At 36.7% G+C, this 21,254-nt stretch overlaps 1 protein-coding gene across 1 annotated transcript in view; it reads right to left on the bottom strand.

Annotated features, from left to right (window-relative positions):
- RPAP2 (RNA polymerase II associated protein 2) overlaps window positions 1-21,254 on the bottom strand; it is an 88,689-nt gene that overhangs the window by 42,676 nt on the left and 24,759 nt on the right. The window contains exons 8-10 of the mRNA XM_011939975.1: window positions 20,283-21,213; window positions 11,026-11,108; window positions 8,053-8,133 (exon numbers count right to left, since the gene is read on the bottom strand). Coding sequence (XP_011795365.1) covers window positions 8,053-8,133; window positions 11,026-11,108; window positions 20,283-21,213 — 1,095 coding nt within the window. The remainder of the gene's footprint in view (window positions 1-8,052; window positions 8,134-11,025; window positions 11,109-20,282; window positions 21,214-21,254) is intronic.

Raw genomic sequence — 21,254 nt, 5'->3', positions numbered from 1 at the left:
GCCAGCATTATTTATATAAATCAAGAACAGACTAAATACTAAATATTGTTTATGGCAGTGAACATAAAAACAAAGACTAGAAGGATACACATCTACTTCACAGTACCAGTTGCTTCTGGGGAGGAACGAAGAATGGATTGTGAAAGGGAACAAAGGGGACTGACTTCATGCCCTCCTCTTTTGCACCAGCTATTCCGTCCATCTGAAACTATCTTCTGCCAGTTAAGTTTCCTTATGTCATCTTTGCAATAAGGCCTATCCGGACCACAGTATTAAAAAGTACAACTTGCCCTCTACCTCCCAAAACCCAATACTCCTGACTTCCTTATTCTGCTATATGTTTTTCTTTTTTTTCCATACAACTTATTGCCTTCTAATATATAATTGTTGTTTATTTTCCGTTTTTTTCTTCTCAGAGGGCAAGAGTCTTTGTGTACTTCACTATTTATTCCAAGTTTCCAGAACAAGTGGCTGGCAGTCAGTAGGCATTCAATTAATATTTTTTGAATAATTATAACATTTTCTTTTATTTAAAATATATATCTGAATCAAATTTTAGAAAATATTAAAATCTATTAATTCTGAGTGGAGGATATATTTTGTTACATTAATCTGAATTTTCCCATCATTTTCCAAAATTTAAAAAAGCCTACATGATAGAAAAAGGAAGTATAGTATATAATGGTTAGAGTCTGAAAGATAAGGGTTTAATGCCCAGATATGTCTCAGTAGTGTTTTATTTTGGACACATTGTTTGATGGCTGTGAAACTTAATTTGGTAAAATAAGGACAATAATATCAACCACCTCATAGGGTTCTTGTGAGGATTAACTGTACAAGAGACAGCCATACTGCCAAATCCAACAGACATTTCACAACTCTCATCTTAATCTGTCCAGCACTTGACAATCACTCCCTTCTCCAGGAAACATTTTCTTCACCAGGTTTTCACTTGCCTGGTTCCCCTACCTCTCATGAGCACTCTCCTTGATCATTTTAATACTGGAGTGTCCCAGGGCCTCTGGCCTTAGGTCTCTTCTCTCCTGTATAAACAAACACTCTTTCCCTTGGTGATGTTATCCAATCTTATGACTTTAAATATTAGAAACTATATGCTGACAACGCTCAAATGTATTACCTCTAGCCTGGACCTCCTCCTTGAATTCCAGATTTCTGTATCTAATGGTCCACTTGACACTTCTACTTGGATGTCTAACAGGCATCTCAAAATTGGGTAGTGCCAAAACTGGGCTCTTCATCCTTCTCCCAAAACTAAGGATGGTGTGACACTCCTATCTCAGTAAATGGCTTACCCTATCCTTCCAGAATCCAGTTGCTCAGGCCACAAATCTTATGGTTAAACTTGACTCTCTCACATCCCATGTCCAGCCAGTCACCAATTCTAATGATTCCACCTTCAAAATAGGATCTGATCACTTCTTATTACCTCCACTGCTTTCTCTTCAGCCACACCATTTCTTACCTAGATTACCAAAACAGTCCTGGCTATTTCTAGCTGTATTGGTCTCTCTGCCTCTGCTCATCTGTTGTAATTATCAACTTGGCAGCCAAAATGATGCTGTTAAAAAATATATGTTAGATCATGTCATTCCTCTGTTCAGGACCTACCAATTACCCTCCATCTCACTCAGAGTGAAGGTCAAAGAATGATCATAGCTACGAGGCCTATACAGTCTGTACCACACCCAAACCCAATCCCATACTTCTCTGACCACGTATCTCTCTACTCTTGCCTCTGCTTATTTCTCTGACCTCACCAGCAACCTAAATATTCTGTGAATACACCAGGCCTGTTCCTGCTTTAGAGTCTTTGCACTTGCTCTTCCCTGTCTGCTACAGTTTCATAGACAGCAACACAGCTTGCTCCCTTACCTCCTTTCGGATCTTTACACAAACAGTGTCTTCTCAATGAGGTCTTCCCTAACCAGCCTATTAAAAAGTGCAACTTTCTCCCTCCTCAGTACTATCTGATTTCCCTGCTTCTGGGGTGAGAAGGAGAAGAATGGACAGAGAAAAGAAAAAGGCCATATTTTTGTACTCCATCTATTAGAAGTAAGTTCCATGAGTGAAGGCATTTGTCTGTTTTGTTCACTGATGTACTTGCAGCAAATCAAACAATATCTAGCATATAGCCAAAGGAGCTAGCTCAAATAAGGATAAGCATATAGGAATAAAATGACAGAAGAACAGAATTTCCTTTCCTGGCCAGGTGTGGTGGCTCACGTCTGTAATCCCAGCACTTTGGGAGGCCGAGGCAGGCAGATCATGAGGTCATGAGTTCGAGACCAGCTTGGCCAACATCATGAAACCCCCGTCTCTACTAACAATACAAAAATTAGCTGGGTGTGTTGGTGCATGCCTGTAATCCCAGATACTTGGGAGCCTGAGGCGGGAGAATCGTTGGAACCCGGGAGGTGGAGGTTGCAGTGAGCCAAGATTGCATCACTGCACTCCAGCCTAGGCGACAGAGCAAGACTACGACTCAAAAAAGTATTTCCTTTTCTATTATACTCAAATCTTGTAGAGTTAAGACAGATTTAAGATTTCATAATTCACTTATACATTCACCAAAAATGTATTTAGAGTGTCTGCTGTATTATCACTGTTCCAGGCACTGGAGAGAACACAAATAAGAGGTTTTGTTTTCATTTCAAAGTACTTCTGGTAGCAAACTAGCGAAATATCACCTGTTTTCATATTTTTCCTATTGTTGAGCCAAAATAATTTCCAGCACAGATGCTAAATGAATGTATTTACTATTGTTTGAGTGACAATTTAAAAGGGAAACAGTAATATTTGACAGAAAACATTTAAAAAGCAGATTTTTCAGGCCAGGTATGGTGGCTCATGCCTGTAATACCAGCACTTTGGGAGGCAGGCAGTTTGCTTGAGCTCAGGAGTTCGAGACCACCCTGGGCAACATGGTAAAACCTCGTCTCTATAAAAAATACAAAAATTAGCAGGGCATGGTTGTGTGTGCCTGTAATCCCAGCTACTCAGGAGGCTAAGGTGGGAGGATTGCTTGAGCCTGGCAGGCAGAGGTTGCAGTGAGTTGAGATCACAGCACTGCAGTCCAGCCTGGGTGACAGAGTAAGATTCTGTCTCAAAAATAAAAATAAATAAAAAGCAGATTTTCAAAACATAATTTGAAATTCATACAGATTGAAATACCTTGATTCATCACTGATTAAATTTAAAATGGACTTTTGTGTCAAAATATAATTTTAATTCAAATCTAATTTAGAAAAATACCTAGATTCAACACTGATGACAGTGAATCATTATCAAGCAGATTCTGACGGAACCTGCTTTACGTTATGACAGGTAAACCAATGTAACATTCTAGATAGCAGATTTGTAATGCAAGTTCAGTGGAAAGGACAGTTCTATTCACTGGGGAAATTCTTGTAGAGCCGAAAAAACTGCTTTATGTTTAGGTCCCAAAATAGGCTCTCAACCCTGGCTGCATATTAGAATTATCTAGCGGGGGCGCTTTTAGAAAATACTAATGACTGAGGCCAACCCTAGCCGAATGAAACTCAATCTCTAGGGTGGAGCCGGACATCTATAGTTGTTAGAAGCTCCCCAGGTAATTCTGATGCACAACTGGCTTGAGAATCACTGTTCTACAAGTTCCTATTATTAATTGCCATTTCAGAGAGAAGGATACGGTTATTTATGTCAACTCTTTCCCACTATCAGTATTGATTGAAAAGACTTCTCAACAATAGTTACTGTCATCAATATGGCATTTTTCCAGAAGCTTCGCCTGGCAGCCCTAGCCTACAAACTGTCACAGACCTGCCAACATTGTCCAGAATCTGGAATCTGAAGACTTCAAATCAGCTATCTTATCAGAGGTCATTCTGTATTTTAAGCAACTGACACTTTTCTGAAGGACAGTAAAGCCAATTTAAGCAATTTTTATCAAAGCTACAGACTTTGACTTATAGTTACTGAAGAGTAAAGATTTTCAAAAATAATTAACACCAAGGTTTTTGGAACAGAATTTTATAACACCTCCTACCAAAATAAAGCATATGTTTTTGGGCTTATTTTCCCAATGCTTTTTATTAAATTTCAAACATATATAAAAGTAGAGATAACATAAAATAAATTCCTATATACACATCACAACTTTGACAATTACCAACTCCCAGCTAATCACGTTTCTTCTATAACAACCCCATATTCAACACTACTGCTAATCTAGATAATTTTGAAGCAAATCTCAAATGTCATATAATCAAGTATTTAAATAATGCAGAAAGTAACTAGAAGGGACTCAGAGCCAGAAAATAGGAATGACAGAAAAAAATGATAATAGTTTATAAGAGGAAAAGGGCATTTGAATGTCTCCTCATATCTGCAGTGCTCGGATTACAGACCTGAGCCACTGTGCCTGGCTGTATTTTTCATTAATAATAATAATATTTTAAAAAACACAAATTAGTCACTACTTAACAATTCTATGGTGGAAAAATAAAGACGTCCTTAGACGTAGGAGAAAAAAAACAACTGTGAAGAATCACTACAATAGAAATGTCACTATTACCAGTCTCCATTCAGTAAGTTCTAAAATTATTGACTGGCTGCCAGAAGAGAGCAGGCAGAAAAACCAAGGGACTGGGAAGGTCAGTGGTCAGTGAGGTATTAGTCCCAAAATTATTATTATTATTTTTTGCATCATGCCCTAGAGCAGTAGGTGCTCAGCTTTGACTATCCATTAAAATCACCTGGAGAGCATTAAAATCCTGTCCCTTGAATGCCATATGCCAAACCAGTTAAATCAGAATCCTTGGGGGAGTGGGGGTTGGATGGGGGAGGAGTAGGACATAGGTGGTAATTTTTTAAGGCTCCCTAGGTGATTCTAATAAGCTTCCAAATTTGAGCAAATCTCACTGATTAGAAGTATCTGGGGTAGCCTAACATTTTTTTTCCCTAAAGTTTCTAGTAACTTTTGAGAACCTCAGAATAGTTTTTTAAAAAAGAGACATCAAATTAGATCTATAGAAAAATATTGTTCTAAAAAATATAAACAAAGTAAATTAAATTGCTAGTTAATCTATTCTACATAAGCCAGATAAAAAATGTATAGTTGGAGACCATAGGGTTTATTCTAATGTTTTCTGATATGTACAGCATAACTTTATCAGTTTGCTCAGAATGCTAATTAAATATGTGTTGTCTGCAGGAAGGTGAATGGCAAGTCCTTTGAAAATCAATGAAATGATCAGGAACTGTGGCTCTTGCCTGTGCCTCTAATCCCAGCACTTTGAGAGACAGCAGGATCTTTTGAGGGCAGGAGTTCAAGACCAGCCTGGGCAACATAGTGAGACTGCCCCCTATCTCTACAGAAAACTTAAAAAAAAATTAGCCAGGCTGATGCTTGAGCCCAGAAGTTAAGGCTGCAGTGAACCATGATCGCATCACTGAAATCCAGCCTGGGCAACTGAGCAAGACCCTGTCTTTAAAAAAAAAAAAAAATCAATGATCAGCCTCTGCCTGATCTGACCTTCATCTTCCCTCACTCAACTTTATGTTAGTATGATGATATTCATTCCCTGATAAATCCTGAACAAATCCTAAACTTCAGTGTTTCCATACTGTGTATATATGTTTAAACTTTATCATCAGTGTAGACAGTTTTTAAATACTTTTTATCTCCTTTTGGATGCATGGTTCTGTGATAGGTATAAGACAAGATACCTAAAAAATGTCTCTCGTCATTACTAACAGGGCACACAGCATGCAGACAAGTTCAGCTTTGGACTTGTCATTTTGCTCAAACCCTCTTTTGGCAAAGTCCAAGGTCAATCTGAGGACTGACATCCCTGAACTTGTGAGTAATCAATAATCTTCAAATTGCATAGTTTTCTTTTTTTTTTTATTTATTTTTATTTTTTTGAGACAGAGTCTCGCTCTGTCGCCCAGGCTGGAGTGCAGTGGTGCGATCTCGGCTCACTGCAAGCTCCGCCTCCCAGGTTTACGCCATTCTCCTGCCTCAGCCTCCCGAGTAGCTGGGACTACAGGCGCCCGCCACCTCACCCGGCTAGTTTTTTGTATTTTTTAGTAGAGACGGGGTTTCACCGTGTAGACCAGGATGGTCTCGATCTCCTGACCTCGTGATCCACCCGTCTCAGCCTCCCAAAGTGCTGGGATTACAGGCTTGAGCCACCGCGCCCGGCAAATTGCATAGTTTTCATGACACCTAGTGAGGGTAAAAATCTTACTAATTAGAACAATCATATCATTCAGTTTATCATTACCTAAACATTCAGTTTCAAATATAAACATCCTAGATAAAATGAAGTGAAAATGTCTTTATGTGCTTGTTTTCTCAGCCAACTGAAGAGTAAAATACCACAATAATTATGATGTCTGTGAAACTTAATTTTAAGTACAAAACAATCAGTAACAACTTTCAATTATTTAGGAAAATAGATTGATAGTTAATACAAATATTGAATACACTAGATTACTTTCTCAAGAATGTATCTTGGGAATAGGTTAATGAAAATTTGAATAATCTAAAACAGAATAATAGACATTAGATTTTATAATAACTCAAACTTTGCAGAAATGTATGACCTACTAGTAGTCACAACATTAAAGAAAATAACCTTGAAGACCTGCATTTAAATTTCTGTTGGGGAATTGATGATGAATGAAAATCAATGTCCCCTCAAACTATCATGAGTTGGAAAAATTCCTAAATTATATAAACAACAGATATATAATAATCCAAATATAATACCTAATCATGATATAACAAAGTGTTAAGATAAAACTTAGAGAAAACTGAGATATCCCAAGCACATTTTGTTTAGTCAAAGTTCACTATAGAAGACTCCAGAATAATGTTTTAAGACATCTATAGTTTTGAATCTATGAAGGTTTGATAGTTTAATGTATATTATTACAAATTATCCTTTTCAGCAGCTGAAGACAAGGCTTTGAAGACAAATAATTTTTGAGGTTTGCCTTAAACTATGAATTCTAGATACAAAACTCTTTCTAGTAAAATCCTTACCGAAAAACCTTTTCCTGAGTTACTTTTGGCACACAAAAAGGTTAGTGATGTTTTTAAATGTGCCAGTTTAAAATGATTGTCTATTAGGTGTTACTGATGTGCAGTATGTTACTGCAAGAGAAATCTAACAGCTGACAGTGCCAAGAAATTGTTCCTGTACTGTAATTTTATACTTCTAAAATCTGACTGCTATTGTTGACAATAATAAACTATAATAATAAATACATATGATAAATGTCTTGGATAAATTAATTCTTCTACCCTAGAAGTTTATTCTGTGTCAGTGCATCATTAGCCACAGGCAAATGTTAATTTTAATATTTGGTCACTGGCATTTGGCTGAAATGTGCATTTGGTACAATTCTCCTAATAAGGCATTTAGAGGCTTATTGCTATGCTTCTTGGTAGAGAGAACCTGGTCTTAGCCTGATTGAGTATTTTTATCTTGATAGTTTTAGGAAAAATCACAACAGTTTCACTCACAATTGATATCAATTCTCTATTCTCCCTTCCTTTAAAGTTCTTAGCACTTTAGTCTGTTCTGTGTAATTCAATATTAAATTACCCACTGTCTTGTACTGTTCACTGTACTCACATGATCTTCATACAGGAGAGTTCTTCCTTTAGGGTGGCATTATGTTTCTTTTACATTACCCATAGTGCCTGGCACAGTGTGGGTCATCCAATATATATTTAATATTTCACTTAAACCCATAGTATTACTGGCTTTGTGTCAGAGATATAATTTTCCTTCTCAATTTTAGGCTATTCCATAAATAAACTATCCAAAGTAAACTATATAATGGCTTGAGCAAATAAAGGTTGCATTAAAAAGAAGAGAAAAATAATGTTGTTTAGTGGAGGAGAAAAATAGAATACCGTATTTAGATCTGTGATATTGAAAGGTAAGTCACTTACTTTCTTTGTGCCTTTGGATTCTGCAAGGCAATAAATAAAGTCAAAATAATTGAGAAGGATAATTGTAATATAATACTAACCTGAAAGTTCGAACAAGATTTTTAAGTTGTGTGTAAATATCTCCCAATGTAATCTGAAGAGGACCCAGAAGCCCAGGCAATCTGAAAATTAAAAAATTACATTTATTTTAAAACAAACTTAATTATATGGAAACTTTTTTTGGGTCATGCCTAGATCTGAATTTTCCATAGGTAATAATGGCATTTAGGTAGAAGCAGTCATGATTTAAAGGTTAACCTAGGTTATGACTGGTGAGAACTCATAAGGAAACATTCATAGTAACCCCACACTCCACTTTGTAGTCTGTTACTGAGTGTGAAGTACTGAAATGCAAAATCATTTTGGCAGCTATTTAAATTCTTGTCCCTAGTTTTACTTATCTGTTTATTTTCAAATATTAGACCAAGATGGAAAGAACACAACTGCCCCCAAAATGGTCCAATCTGAGAGTGCGGTATATTTTTCCTTACTAAATCCTCATGGTGGGAGTAAAAATTAGTACCTTTTTATGAAGCAATCTGACAATAATATATTAACAGTTTAAATGTGTTTGACCCAACAGTTTTACTATGAAAAAAATTTAACCTAAGGAAATAATCAGATAAACATAAAAAATATGCTTGTAGTGGAAATAGTTTTAGTAGTGAAAAATTGGAAACAAATGTGTATCAATAGGTGATTGGTTAGATAAATTATGATACACCCATTTCATAGAATAAGACATTTAAAATAATGTGAATCTATTTTTTAATATAAAAAGATATTCATGATAGATGTGAAGTGAAAAATGTACATAGTATTATCCTATTTTTATAAAAACATATTATATAATACCATTGTACTTCATATATATTACATATCAAGCATATTTCATCCCTTCTAGATTTATCCATAGAGAGAACCAAATAGAATGAATATACATATGCCATATACATGTCAGGGATACACATCAAAATATTAATAGTTACTGTTGAGTGGTGGGATTATGGGTAATTTTTACTTCCTTCTTTAAACCATTCTGTATTGCCTCATTTGCTAAAGTATGTGTCACTTTATTTTTTTAAAGCTTCTTTTTAAGACCAGTGTGATAATACAAAAAGCTTCTTACTATGGAAGCTTCACACATGTTCCAAAATAGAAAGAACAGTAATAATCCCATATATCTATTTCCAGATTCAATTTCTTAATTTTTGCTACATTTGCTTCATTTCTCATTCCCTTCAGCACCCAGGCTGGAGTGCAGTGGCATAATCCAAACGTCAGGCAATAACAAACGCTAGTTAGAAATGTGGAGACAAGGGAACCCTCATACAGTGTTGGTGGCAACGGAAATTAGTACACCCACTATGGAGAACAGTTTAATCACGAGCACAATCACAGCTCACTGCAGACTCAAACTCTTGGGCTCAAGCGATCCTCCACTTCAGCCTCCTGAGTAGTAACCCCACAACACCCGATTTTTATTTTTATTTATTTTATTTTTTTGAGATAAAGTCTCACTCTGTCCCCCAGGCTGGAGTGCAGTGACAGGATCTCAGCTCACTGCAAGCTCCGCCTCCCAGGTTCAGGCCATTCTCCTGCTTCAGCCTCCTGAGTAGCTGGGACTACAGGCGCCCGCCACCATGCCCGGCTAATTTTTTTTTTGTATTTTTAGTAGAGACAGGGTTTCACCATGTTGACAGGATGGTCTCAATCTCTTGACCTCGTGATCTGCCTGCCTCAGTCTCCCAAAGTGCTGGGATTACAGGCGTGAGCCACCGCACCTGGCCTAATTTTTATTTTTATTTTTGTAGAGATGGGGTCTTACTATGTTGCCCAGGCTGGTCTTGAACTCCTGGCTTCAGGTGATCCCCCTGCCTCAGCCTCCCAAAGTTCTGGGATTACAGGCATGAGCCACCACACCTGGCCATTTTTTTTCTTATTTTGTAGTAATATTTTAAAGTAAATACCTGTCGTCATGTCTTTTGACCCCTGTTTCCATTTTTATCTCTAAATACAAAGGCACTTTCTTATATAATCACAATAAAATGATCATAACCATCCAAATTAACAATTCCTGAGTGTCATCTAATATCCAACATATTTAATTTCCTCTGATACTCTGAAATAAACACTTTTTACAATTGGTTGGTTCAAATAAAAAACCAAAAAAGGTCTAACTTTGATAATGAGAAGAAAACTCTTTCATAAACAAACAACAAAAAATTCCTATACCATAATTAGTTTTGTCTTCATTCTTCTTTATGCCTTGGTTAATGTGAAATGTTTTCCATATTTTCAAACTGCTACAAAATAAAACTTCATATTCACAACCCCTAAATAATGACTGACACACTTTTCCATGTTTTCTGCTAAAATAAGAAAATGCAGATTGAAAAGTTCAACACAGCCCTCACACCTCAGGAAAAAAAAAATCTTCAAGTTCTTTTTGAAAGAAAAATCAAGATAGCAATTTTTAAATGTCATTTATGACTGGGCTAATTACAAGAACAATACTTTCCACCACGGGAAGTTTAAAGCTAAAAGTGCAACGTTGAGCTGAACAAAAACTCAAGTTGCTGAGTGTGAAATGGTTCTAGGGATATGCATGCAGAGTGACTTAACAGACCCTTAAAACGCTGTAATAACATCTTATTCACATCTGAAACTGCTGTGACACATCTACCACAAATCAGAACTTAAATGGGTCTAGCTTTGATATTTTTTCCCTGACTTCACTGATTAGGTGGGAGTAAGGTAGTTTGGTCTTCTAAATCCACAATCTCAACTTTCCTCTTTATGATGTGCCTCTGTGTCCTCTACACAAAAATTTGTATTTCTTGGATAAAATATCTTAAAAATCCAAATTTCTCAAGTGAAGAAATCCATGGAAACTTTTCACATTATTTTTCAAAATATTCAAAATTTGAGGATAATACTTCCACATTATGAGCTCATAAATGTCAAGTTAATTTAAAACTACTACAAAGCTGGAATGGCAATTACATACTTACACTTTACTCAACTTTTCAAGTACGATGCGTTTTCTAATCTGGTTCTGGGAACTTGAGTCTATCAGTGGAAAGGTGGAATCATGCTGAATCACATTTTTAAACAAAGCAAAACAGAATCATAAGTTTACATTCTTTCTTTGATAAGTAGAACAATAAACATTAAAACATAAAAGTTCGTATCTGTGGCATAGTAGAAAAATTACTAGACTTGAGAATTAGATTTAAATTTGAGTATCAACTCAGTTGTTAGGCTGTTGTGAACTTGCTTGAGTCATTTGCCCTCTTTGGATAGTTAGTTTTCTCATCTTTGTAATTGGGATATTAATACCTCCTTTATTAAATGATAAAATGTATACAAAAAGATTTCGTAAACTGCTAAGTGCTGTACAAATGTAGGGGATTAAAATATTAAAATTAGCAAATACTATAAATATATTATCAGGAGTTCTGTCATTATGTCATTTGACCCCTAATCATTCTAGAAATGGCAGACAAGATAATTCAAACCAACTCTCTGAGAACTGAAAAAAGTTGGAGGAAAAAAATCCACATTTGTTTGAAACACATTTGTTAGCATCAGAGAGCTAATGAGGCTATAAAGAATTACAGTCTGAGATCCTGGAGAAGGTAATTACAGATAGAGCACTAATTTTCCATTTAGATATTGAGAAACGGAGCAGTTTTTCTAATAAAAAGAGTTTAGGGTATCCTTCGAGAAGGGAGGGGTATGGGCAACCCTCCCCAAATATAAGACCAGGACTTGGAAAGACCATACTCTAGGAATAAGAACAAGAATAGGAAACAGACTAGTTCTTTCAGGAGGTGAATCCCACCTTGAAATCATCTTAATCTCTGATTACATTACAGTGATATGGAACAGCTACAAATAATGTCAGAAGCAAATATAAATCTATTCTAAAGGAAGATAACATCATCCTGAGTCTCCAGTTATCTCTGTAAATTTTAATATAAAATGTTTGACATGTAATAAAAACGACAGTATGATAACAATCTGAAACAGCCTACAGAGATCAATCCTCAGGGAATCTAAATAATGAAGTTATCAGCATTATTTAAAATAAATGTTTAATATATTCAAAGAAAAATGACAAGGTTGAAAATTTTTGAAAGAACTGGAAACTACATAAAGTAACAAAATGAAGACCCTAGAACACAAAAATACAGTATTTAAAAGTAAGAACTAATGGGTAGACATAAGAGCATAGTAGAAATGACTGAAGAGAGAATGCTGACTAGGAAAATATCCAGAAAGAAGCATAGTCACCACTCCCCAAACACATAATGTAAAGCACAAAGGAGATTAAGAGACCTACAAGATACAGTAAAAAAAAAAAAAGACTAAAGAGAAGAGGCAGAATGGAATAGAAGCAATATCTAGGAGATAACTGGGAACATTACAAAACTTACAAAAAAAGTCTTAAAAGAAGCTAGAGGAAGAAGACACAATACTTTCAAAGGAGTAGCAATAAGAGATACAAATGGAAGCCAAAAGACAAGGGAATGATAGTTTCAATGGGCTGAAAGAAAATAACTGCTCATCTAAAATTCAATACAGAAAAATATCTTTCAAAAGTGAAAGTAAAATAAAGAATTTTCTGACAAAGAAAAACTGAGAAAATTCATTATCAACTGATACTAAGAGAAGTATATTCTTCAGGCAGAAGGCAAATAATCCCAGATGGAAGAATGGGGATAGAAGGAGGAATGAAAAACAATGAAAGAGTAATTAATTGGATAAATCCAGCTGAGTGTTGGCTATAAATAATCTTGCAATATATTTAAAATTTAGAGAAAATAAAAATATCCAATAATAGAACATAAGTCGAGAGGGATCAAGAGGGATAGATGGAGTTAAATCATTCTGAGGTGCTAATTGTCCAGGAAGCAATGAAAGTATTAACTTACATTAGACTTTAATAAGACAAAGATTCAGGTTTTAACACTTAGGGTAACCATTTAATGATCAATAAAACAGTATATAAAAAACAATTTAACAGAGGCTAAAAAATGGAATAATGATTCAATGCAAAAGAAAGCAAGAGAGAAAAGGAAGACAGAATAAGTGGGACACACAGAAAGAGGAGTGAGATGGTAGGTTTAAACCCAAATACTGTATACCAATTGTGACATGAAATGCAAATAAATTCTCCACATAAAGGACAAAGATGATCAATCTAGACAGATTGTCCTTGACCACATTAACACAAGAATGTTAATGTCAGCAAAGTAGACTGTAAAGAAAAAAAACAGAAAGATTGCTCCACAGTGATATGAGTTTCAATTTACCAGGAAGATGTAACAATTTTACATTTATACCCAATAACATGGTCTCAAAAAGTAAAATTAGCAGAACTAAAAGGAGAAATAATCAATCCACAATTAAGGTGAGAGATTTTAACTCATCTTTCTTAGTGACTGATGGAATGAGCAGACCAAAACCCAAACCCAAACCACCACACCCCAACAGTGCTTCTCAAATGTTAATGTGCATGCCCATCTTCTGGGGATCTTGTTAAAAAGTAATTCTCATTCAGTAGATATGGGGTGGGGATGAGAGTCTGAATTTCTAACAAGCTTCTAGATGATGCTGATGCTGCTGGTTCCATGGACCACACATTGTATAGTAAGCACTGTATTACTCTATCTTTGTGTTTCTGAAAATTTCCCTAACAAAAAGTTTTTAAAAATTGACTACCTACAGGCCAGGTGTGGTGGCTCACACCTATAATCCCAGCACTTTAGGAGGCTGAGGTGGGCAGATCACTTGAGGTCACGAGTTCGAGACCAACCTAGCCTGGCCAACATGGTGAAACCCCATTTCTACTGAAAATACAAAAGTTAGCCAGGCATGGCAATGGGTGCCTGTAATCCCAGCTACTTGGGAGGCTGAGGCAGGAAAACAGCTCAAACCCAGGAGGTGGAGGTTGCAGTGGGCCAAGATGGCACCACTGCACTGCAGACTGGGCAACAGAGGAGACTCCATCTCAAAAAAAAAAAAAAAAAACTGACAACCCACGAAGGAAATCAGAGGAAAAGATAGCTCAATGGATGATATTCTAAGCATCTAAAGAACTAACATTATTTTTAGACAGATTCTTCCAGAAATGGAGGGAACATTTCCCAGCTTGTTTTACCAAATGATTACAACCAAAACCTGATAAAGATATTACAAGAAAAGAAAATTACAGGCAGTGCCAGGTATTATCATTCTGAACAATTTTCACCCTTTTCCACTGTCTTTGTACTTCAGAAGGCTGATCTGTACAGGCTGCATCAATGGGCTTCCTTGCTCTCTGGCTTTTATCTCAGTTTTGCCAATGAAGAATAAGAAACTGGATGGTGCAGAAGAGTCATTCCTGCTTGGTCCACTACATGTTGCACTTCCTTGTACAAAACCTCATGGTCCACTCCTACCTTTTTCCTTGAGGTCTGGGGGTGGTGAGGACTCTCAAACTACGATTAGTGTATTATTCCTTTCGTTTCCTTCACTCTGACCACATGTGCACACTTTGGAAAACAGTTCCATAATTAAACTTTCCTCAGATTACTCAATTTGTACCACGTGATTTATGATGAGCCCATGAGCAATTCATACGCTAATGTCACTCATTCTGAAAATATGTGCAAAAATTCTAAGGCAAATATTAGGAGGACCAAATTCAGTATTATATAAAAAGGCTACTATAGCTCAATCAAATTGAGTTTATTATAAGAATGCAAAGTTGGTTTAATATTAAAAATAAATGTTAGGTCTGGGAAAAAATGGCAGATAGGAGGCAGGACTAACTTGCAGTTCCCACTTGGTCGGACAGAGCGGCATGTGGAGACTCACATCATGAACTTTTGCTCCAAGAACTACCGCAGAAACATACCAGAAAAGGCGAGGAACTGTGAGTCAGCTTGCTTTCTCAGCTGGGAGGCCTGTAGCCTGGGGCAAGTTCTCAGCCCTGCTCATCAGCTTCCTGGAAATAAACTTGGTGCTTCTGTGGGGGCACGGTGGGAGTGAGTCTGGCCTTTTAGGCTGCAGGCTGTGTGGAAGCTGGGTGAGGCTTGTGGTTGCCAGCTTTCCCCCACTTCCCTAGTAACCTGTGTCACGCAGCAGAGTCAGCTATAATCCCCCTGGGAACATAACTCCATTGGCCTGGGAATCACACAGTGGTACCCCCACCTGATGGTCTTTCTCTATTGACCCTGGTAGCCAAAGACAAAGGACTTAATCTCTTGCGAGTTCTACGGCCCTGCCTACTGCCTGACCCCAGAGCAAGCTTATATCCTCCCTATACTACTGCAGTTGATACACTCTTGAAAGCACCACCTCCAGGCTGGAGGCCAACCAACACAAAACCAGTGCACTTAAAAAAAATACAATTAAGGACCCTCACAGAGTCTACTTCACTCCCCTGTTACCTCCACCGGAGCAGGTGCTGGTATCCACAGCTGAAGACGGATCACATCACAGGACCCTTTGCAGACATTCCCTAGTACCAGCCAGAAGCCTGGTAACTCTGCTGGTTGGCTAGATCCAGTAGAGCAATAACAATCACTGCAGTTTGGCTCTCAGGAAGCCCCATCCCTAGGGGAAGGAGGAGAGCACCAAATCAAGGGAGCACCCCGTGAGACAAAAGAATCTGAACAGCAGCCCTTGAGTCCCAGATCTTCCTTCTCACAGTCTACCCAAATGAGAAGGAACCAAAAAAACAATTCTAGTAATATGACAAAACAAGGTTCTTTAACAACCCCAAAACATCACACTAGCTCACCAGCAATGGATTCAAACCAAGACAAAATCTCAGAATTGCCAGAAAAAAAATTCAGAAGGTCGATTATTAAGCTAATCAAGGAGGCACCAGAGAAAGGTGAGGCCCAACTTAAAGAAATAAAAAAAAAAGATACAGGATATGAACGGAAAAATCTCCAGTGACATAGATAGCATAAATAAAAAACTATCACAACTTTGGGAAATGAAGGACACACTTAGAGAAATGCAAATGCACTGGAAAGTCTCAGCAATAGAATTGAGCAAGTAGAAAAAACAACTTCAGAGCTTCAAGACAAGGCTTTTGAATTAACCCAGTCCAACAAAGACAAAGAAAAAATATTTCTTTTAAATGAACAAAGGCTCCAAGAAGTTTGGGATTATGTTAAACAAACAAATATAAGAATAATTGGTGTTCCTGAGAAAGAAGAGAAATCTAAAAGTCTGGAAAACATATTTGAGGGAATAATCAAAGAAAACTTCTCTGGCCTTGCTAGAGACCTACACATCCATATTTGGATAAGAAGCTCAAAGAACACCTGGGAAATTCATCATAAAAAAATCATTGCCCTGGCACACAGTCATCAGGTTATCAAAAGTCAAGATGAAGGAAAGAATCTTAAGAGCAGTGAGGCAAAAGCATCAGATAACTTATAAAGGAAAGCCTATCAGATTAACAGATTTCTCAGCAGAAACTCGATAAGCTAGAAGACATTGGAGTCCTATCTTTAGCCTCCTTAAACAAAACAACTATCCGCCAAAAATTTTGTATTCAGCAAAACTAAGGTTTATAAATAAAGGAAAGATAGCCTTTTTCAGACAAACAAATTCTGAGAGAATTCACCACTACCAAGTCAACACTATAAGAACTGCTAAAGGAGTGATAAATCTTGAAATAAATCCTGGAAATAACACCAAAATAGAATCTCTTTAAAGCATAAATCTCACAGGACTTATAAAACAATACGACAATGAGGAAAAAAAAAAAAAGTTGTCCAGGCAACAAACAGCATGATGAATAGAATAGTACCTCACATCTCAATACTAACATTGAATATAAATGGCCTACAGGCTCCACTTAAAAGACACAGAATGGCAAAATTAATAAGAATTCACCAACCAAGTATCTGTTGTCTTCAAGGGACTCACCTGACACATAAGGATTCACATAAACTTAAGGTAAAAGGTGGAAAAACATATTCCATGCAAATGGACACTAAAAGTGAGCAGAAGTAGCTATTCTTATATCAGACAAAACAAACTTTAAAGCAACAGCAGTTTAAAAAGACAAAGAGGGACATTATACAATGATAAAAGGACTAGTCCAATAGGAAAAGAACACAATTCTAAATATATATGCACCTAAACCTGGAGTTCCCAAATTTATAAAACAGTTACTATGAGACCTAAGAAATGAGATAGAAAGCAACACAATAATAGTGGTGGATTTCAGTACTCCACTGACAGCACTAGACAGGTCACCAAGACCTGTTCCTGAATGATCATTGTGTCAACAATGAAATCAAAGTAGAAATTAAAAAATTCCACTGTGGTCTGAGAGAATATTTGATATAATTTTGATTATACCCTAGAACAAATGGATTTAACAGATATTTACAGAACATCCTACCCAACAATAGCAGAAAATACATTCTATTCATCAGCACATGGAACAGTCTCCAAGATAGACCATATGATAGGCCAGTTGAATTTTTTAACAATTCCAACTGAACAGGAAGTCTCCTGGCCAGAACTCAAGGGAGGGTGTGAATCTGGTGTGCAGACTCCACAGGCTGGGAGATGTGAAAGTCCTACTTGTTCTCACAGGTGGGAGGCTGGTAGCCTGGGGCAAGTTCTCAGTCCTTCCCACCTACTGCCTGTAAACAAACTTGGTGCTATTTGGAGGGGCATGGTGGGAGTGAGACTGGTCTTCTGGATTGCATGGGAGCTGGGTGAGGCCTGTAACTGCCGGCTTTCCCCCACTTCCCTGACAACCTGCATGACACAGCAGAAGCAGCCATAATCTTCCTGGAACAGCTCCACTGACCTGGGAACCACACTCCCATCCCCCACAGTAGCCACAGCAAGCCCTGCCCAAGGAGAGTCTTGAGCTCAGACACATATAGCCCTGCCCTCATGATGGTCCTTCCCTACCCACTCTGATAGCTGAAGATAAAGGGCATATACTCTTGGGAGTTCTAGGGCCCTACCCACAGCCTGATTCTTCCTATACTACCAAAACTGATGCTCTCTCAAAAGTGCCACCTTCTGGCAGGAGGCTAACCAGCACAAAAATAGTGCATTAAACAACCAAAACTAAGGATCCTCACAGAATCCATTTCACCCCCCTGCCATCTCCACCAGAGCAGGTGCTGGTATCCACTGAGAGATCTGCAGACCTGACCTAAGAGATTATCCAAGTGATCAATAAGCAAATAAAATAGTGCTGAATTTATTAATCATCACATAAATATATTATAATCATAAAGCAATACTACCAGAATGGCTAAAACTAACAATATCAAGTACTAGGGAGGATATGGAGTCAAGGAAACTCCCATACAGTAGTAGTGGAACTGTAAACTAGTACAGCCACTTTGGAAAACTGTTTGGTATTATCTAGTATAGTTGCATACATGTATATATGATAACCCAGCATTCCCAGTCCTATAATATGAAATGCTTCAGAAATACATATGCATATTAGCACAGAGATAAATACAAGAAAATTCATAAGAATATTGTTCATAATAGCCCCAAATTGGAAACAGTCTAAATGTCCATTAGCATAAATGGTATATTTATATAATGGAATACTATGCAGCAATGAGAACTACAGCTATATGCAACAACACAAATGATTCAAAAGTATAATACTGCATGAAATAAATTGGACACCAAGAATATATACTGTAAAAAAAAATGACAGAACTAATCTGTCCTAATATAATATTAATTTTGGAAAGAGGTGCTGATTAGGAGGGGATATATATGGGGCTTCTAGTTTACTTGTAATGATCTATTTCCTGGCTTGGGTAGTGATTACATCAGGACATTCACATGTGAATACTCACGAAATCATATAATTACTATTTATGTTGTACTTCAATGGAAATGTTTTAATGTGTTACATAACATTTTTGGAAAATGTTATAAATTTTAAAAAGTCAAATTTCAGGGATTATTAAGGCTAAAAAGCACAAAATGATAAAATAAGTGATGTTCTATGGTAGGTTTATGCAGCTTAGTGACAGAAATCAATGTTTCTCCCAGCTTAATATAAGTTTTGGATGATGTCTAATAATATATTTGAAATGATTTGAAGTAGGGTGCTGGGTCAAGCAACACTCTATAGAAATATATTTCTAAATTTTTTACATTTCTACTTCTACCCTCTTTCCAAATCTCCAATGTGCTTTTAAATTTAGAGCCACATTTACTTGGGAATATTCAAGAACAAAGTTTTGTGGTAAAAACAAGGTTATTACCCATTCCTCTTCATGTTAAATGACTTCATTTTCCAGGGAGTACACATCAATCAAAGATGGGTAGTAGAAATATTAAAAGATGCTCTCTAAATCTCAGTGGCACATTTTCAATCTCTACTTATGGGTACTATTTACTGAGTACCAATTACATGTCATGAACTGTGATAAATGCTTTACACACATTATCTTTAAAACGAATAACAATTGAGCAAGAGAAGCTATTAATAGTCCCATTTACAGATGAGCAAACAGACCAGGAAACTAATTTTTCATACGGCTAGTAAATGACAAAACAGATGTTCAAATCCAGGTCTATCTGAATGTGCTTTCCATTCTCTTTGTCCATTATTTCCCAGTAAGTCTCTTTTATAAATTATTTTCATCTATAGTATTTTAAATGGACATGCTTGCTAAATATTTTTCAATGTAACTAGCAAGTCTCTTTTACAAATTATTTTCATCTATAATATTTTAAATGGACATGCTTGCTAAATATTTTTCAATGTAACTAGCAAATCTCTTACAAATTATTTTCATCTATAATATTTTAAATGGATATGCTTGCTAAATATTTTTCAATGTAACTAGCAAGTCTATTCCATGGCATATACTTCCATTAAACACACACACACAGACCCCATGTATAAATCTGAAAGAATACATGCCGAAGAAGAAAAACCAAGCCTCTTCAGAGGCTTCATTTATTATATGAAGAATTAGGGAAAACTTTGTCCCACCATTTTAGGCTATTTTTACATTAGAAAAAAATACGGCACACTGATGAAAATTTACTAGGGATAAACGTCAACTTATTTGTAAAATAGTAATGCCAACAGTGGAGATGGCACTGTAAACCAAAAGGCAGAATGACTAAAGAAACTATTTGAAAATTTAACAATTATCTCTTCAATATCCTTCCTGCTCCAAGATTTGCTGTGGTGAGTTTTCCAAATGTTAATGACCTGGAAAAACTCAATGTCTGTAAGACATACCTCTTCTGAGTCTTGTGATTTGGTGGTTTCTTCATCGAAAACATATCGTCCTCTATAAAACTCCCTGATCCTCAGATTTAACTTTTCAGTTTCTTTTTTCAAATTCTCGTAACTCGGCAGTGGTTTAATGGCTGTATCTGAGCCCCTAAAAGGTAAAGACTCATCCAAGCTGTTCTGAGATCCTCTCCAGGCAGGGGAATGACTATCTGGATCTGGGATTATGTCATCTTCATCAAGTTCTTCTTTAACCAGACAGGCTTCAGGTTTCAGACACACAGAAGCATAATTCTGGCCATACAAAAACCTCAAAGTTTCTTCTGTCTTCCACTCAATCAAAGTCTCCTTCAAAACTTTAAGTAAGTTCCTCTTTCCAACTTCAGGACACACCTGCACTGAACTAGAGACTGACCTAGACACTTGGTTTGATTTGGCAAATTTTCTCTTAAAATGCTCTGCACTTTTCTTACTTATGCCTACTAGAGTTATTTGTGACCTACTGTATTCACTTTCAGAATTTTCTGAAGCTTTTAGTCTTTCAGGCAAAGTGCTACTTGAAGAACTCTGAGTATTTACTTTCTGTAAAGGAAGTTCACATGTAGCATCTTTGTCCTGACTATCTAATTTGCAATTGCCGAACTGCTCAGTGACATCTACTACTGTCTGTTCTTTGTCTTTGTGTTTGGAGTCAGCTTTGTGACCAGCTTTCTTTTTCATTATGATTTTTTGGTGCAGCTGTGGTCTAATACTTGTTGAATTTGATCTGTTTCCTGGTAGAATAGAGGAAACAAAGTTTTGCTCATTGTCACTGCTACTATCACTCTGAGTGCTAGAAGAACAAGATTCATATTGCTTTTCAAAGTGGCTAGGATTGTCGATATCTGATGTTTTAATGGCTCTACTGCATAACTGTACTTCTTCTCCAGAACGGCCACTGTAGAATGAAAGAGAAATAAAATAACTAAATAACAAATA

The sequence above is a fragment of the Colobus angolensis genome, unplaced genomic scaffold, assembly GCF_000951035.1.
Source record: "Colobus angolensis palliatus isolate OR3802 unplaced genomic scaffold, Cang.pa_1.0 Scaffold186, whole genome shotgun sequence".
NCBI lineage: Eukaryota > Metazoa > Chordata > Mammalia > Primates > Cercopithecidae > Colobus > Colobus angolensis.
The sequence above is the reverse complement of the archived record's forward strand: the minus strand, read 5'-3'. Positions and strand labels throughout refer to the sequence as shown.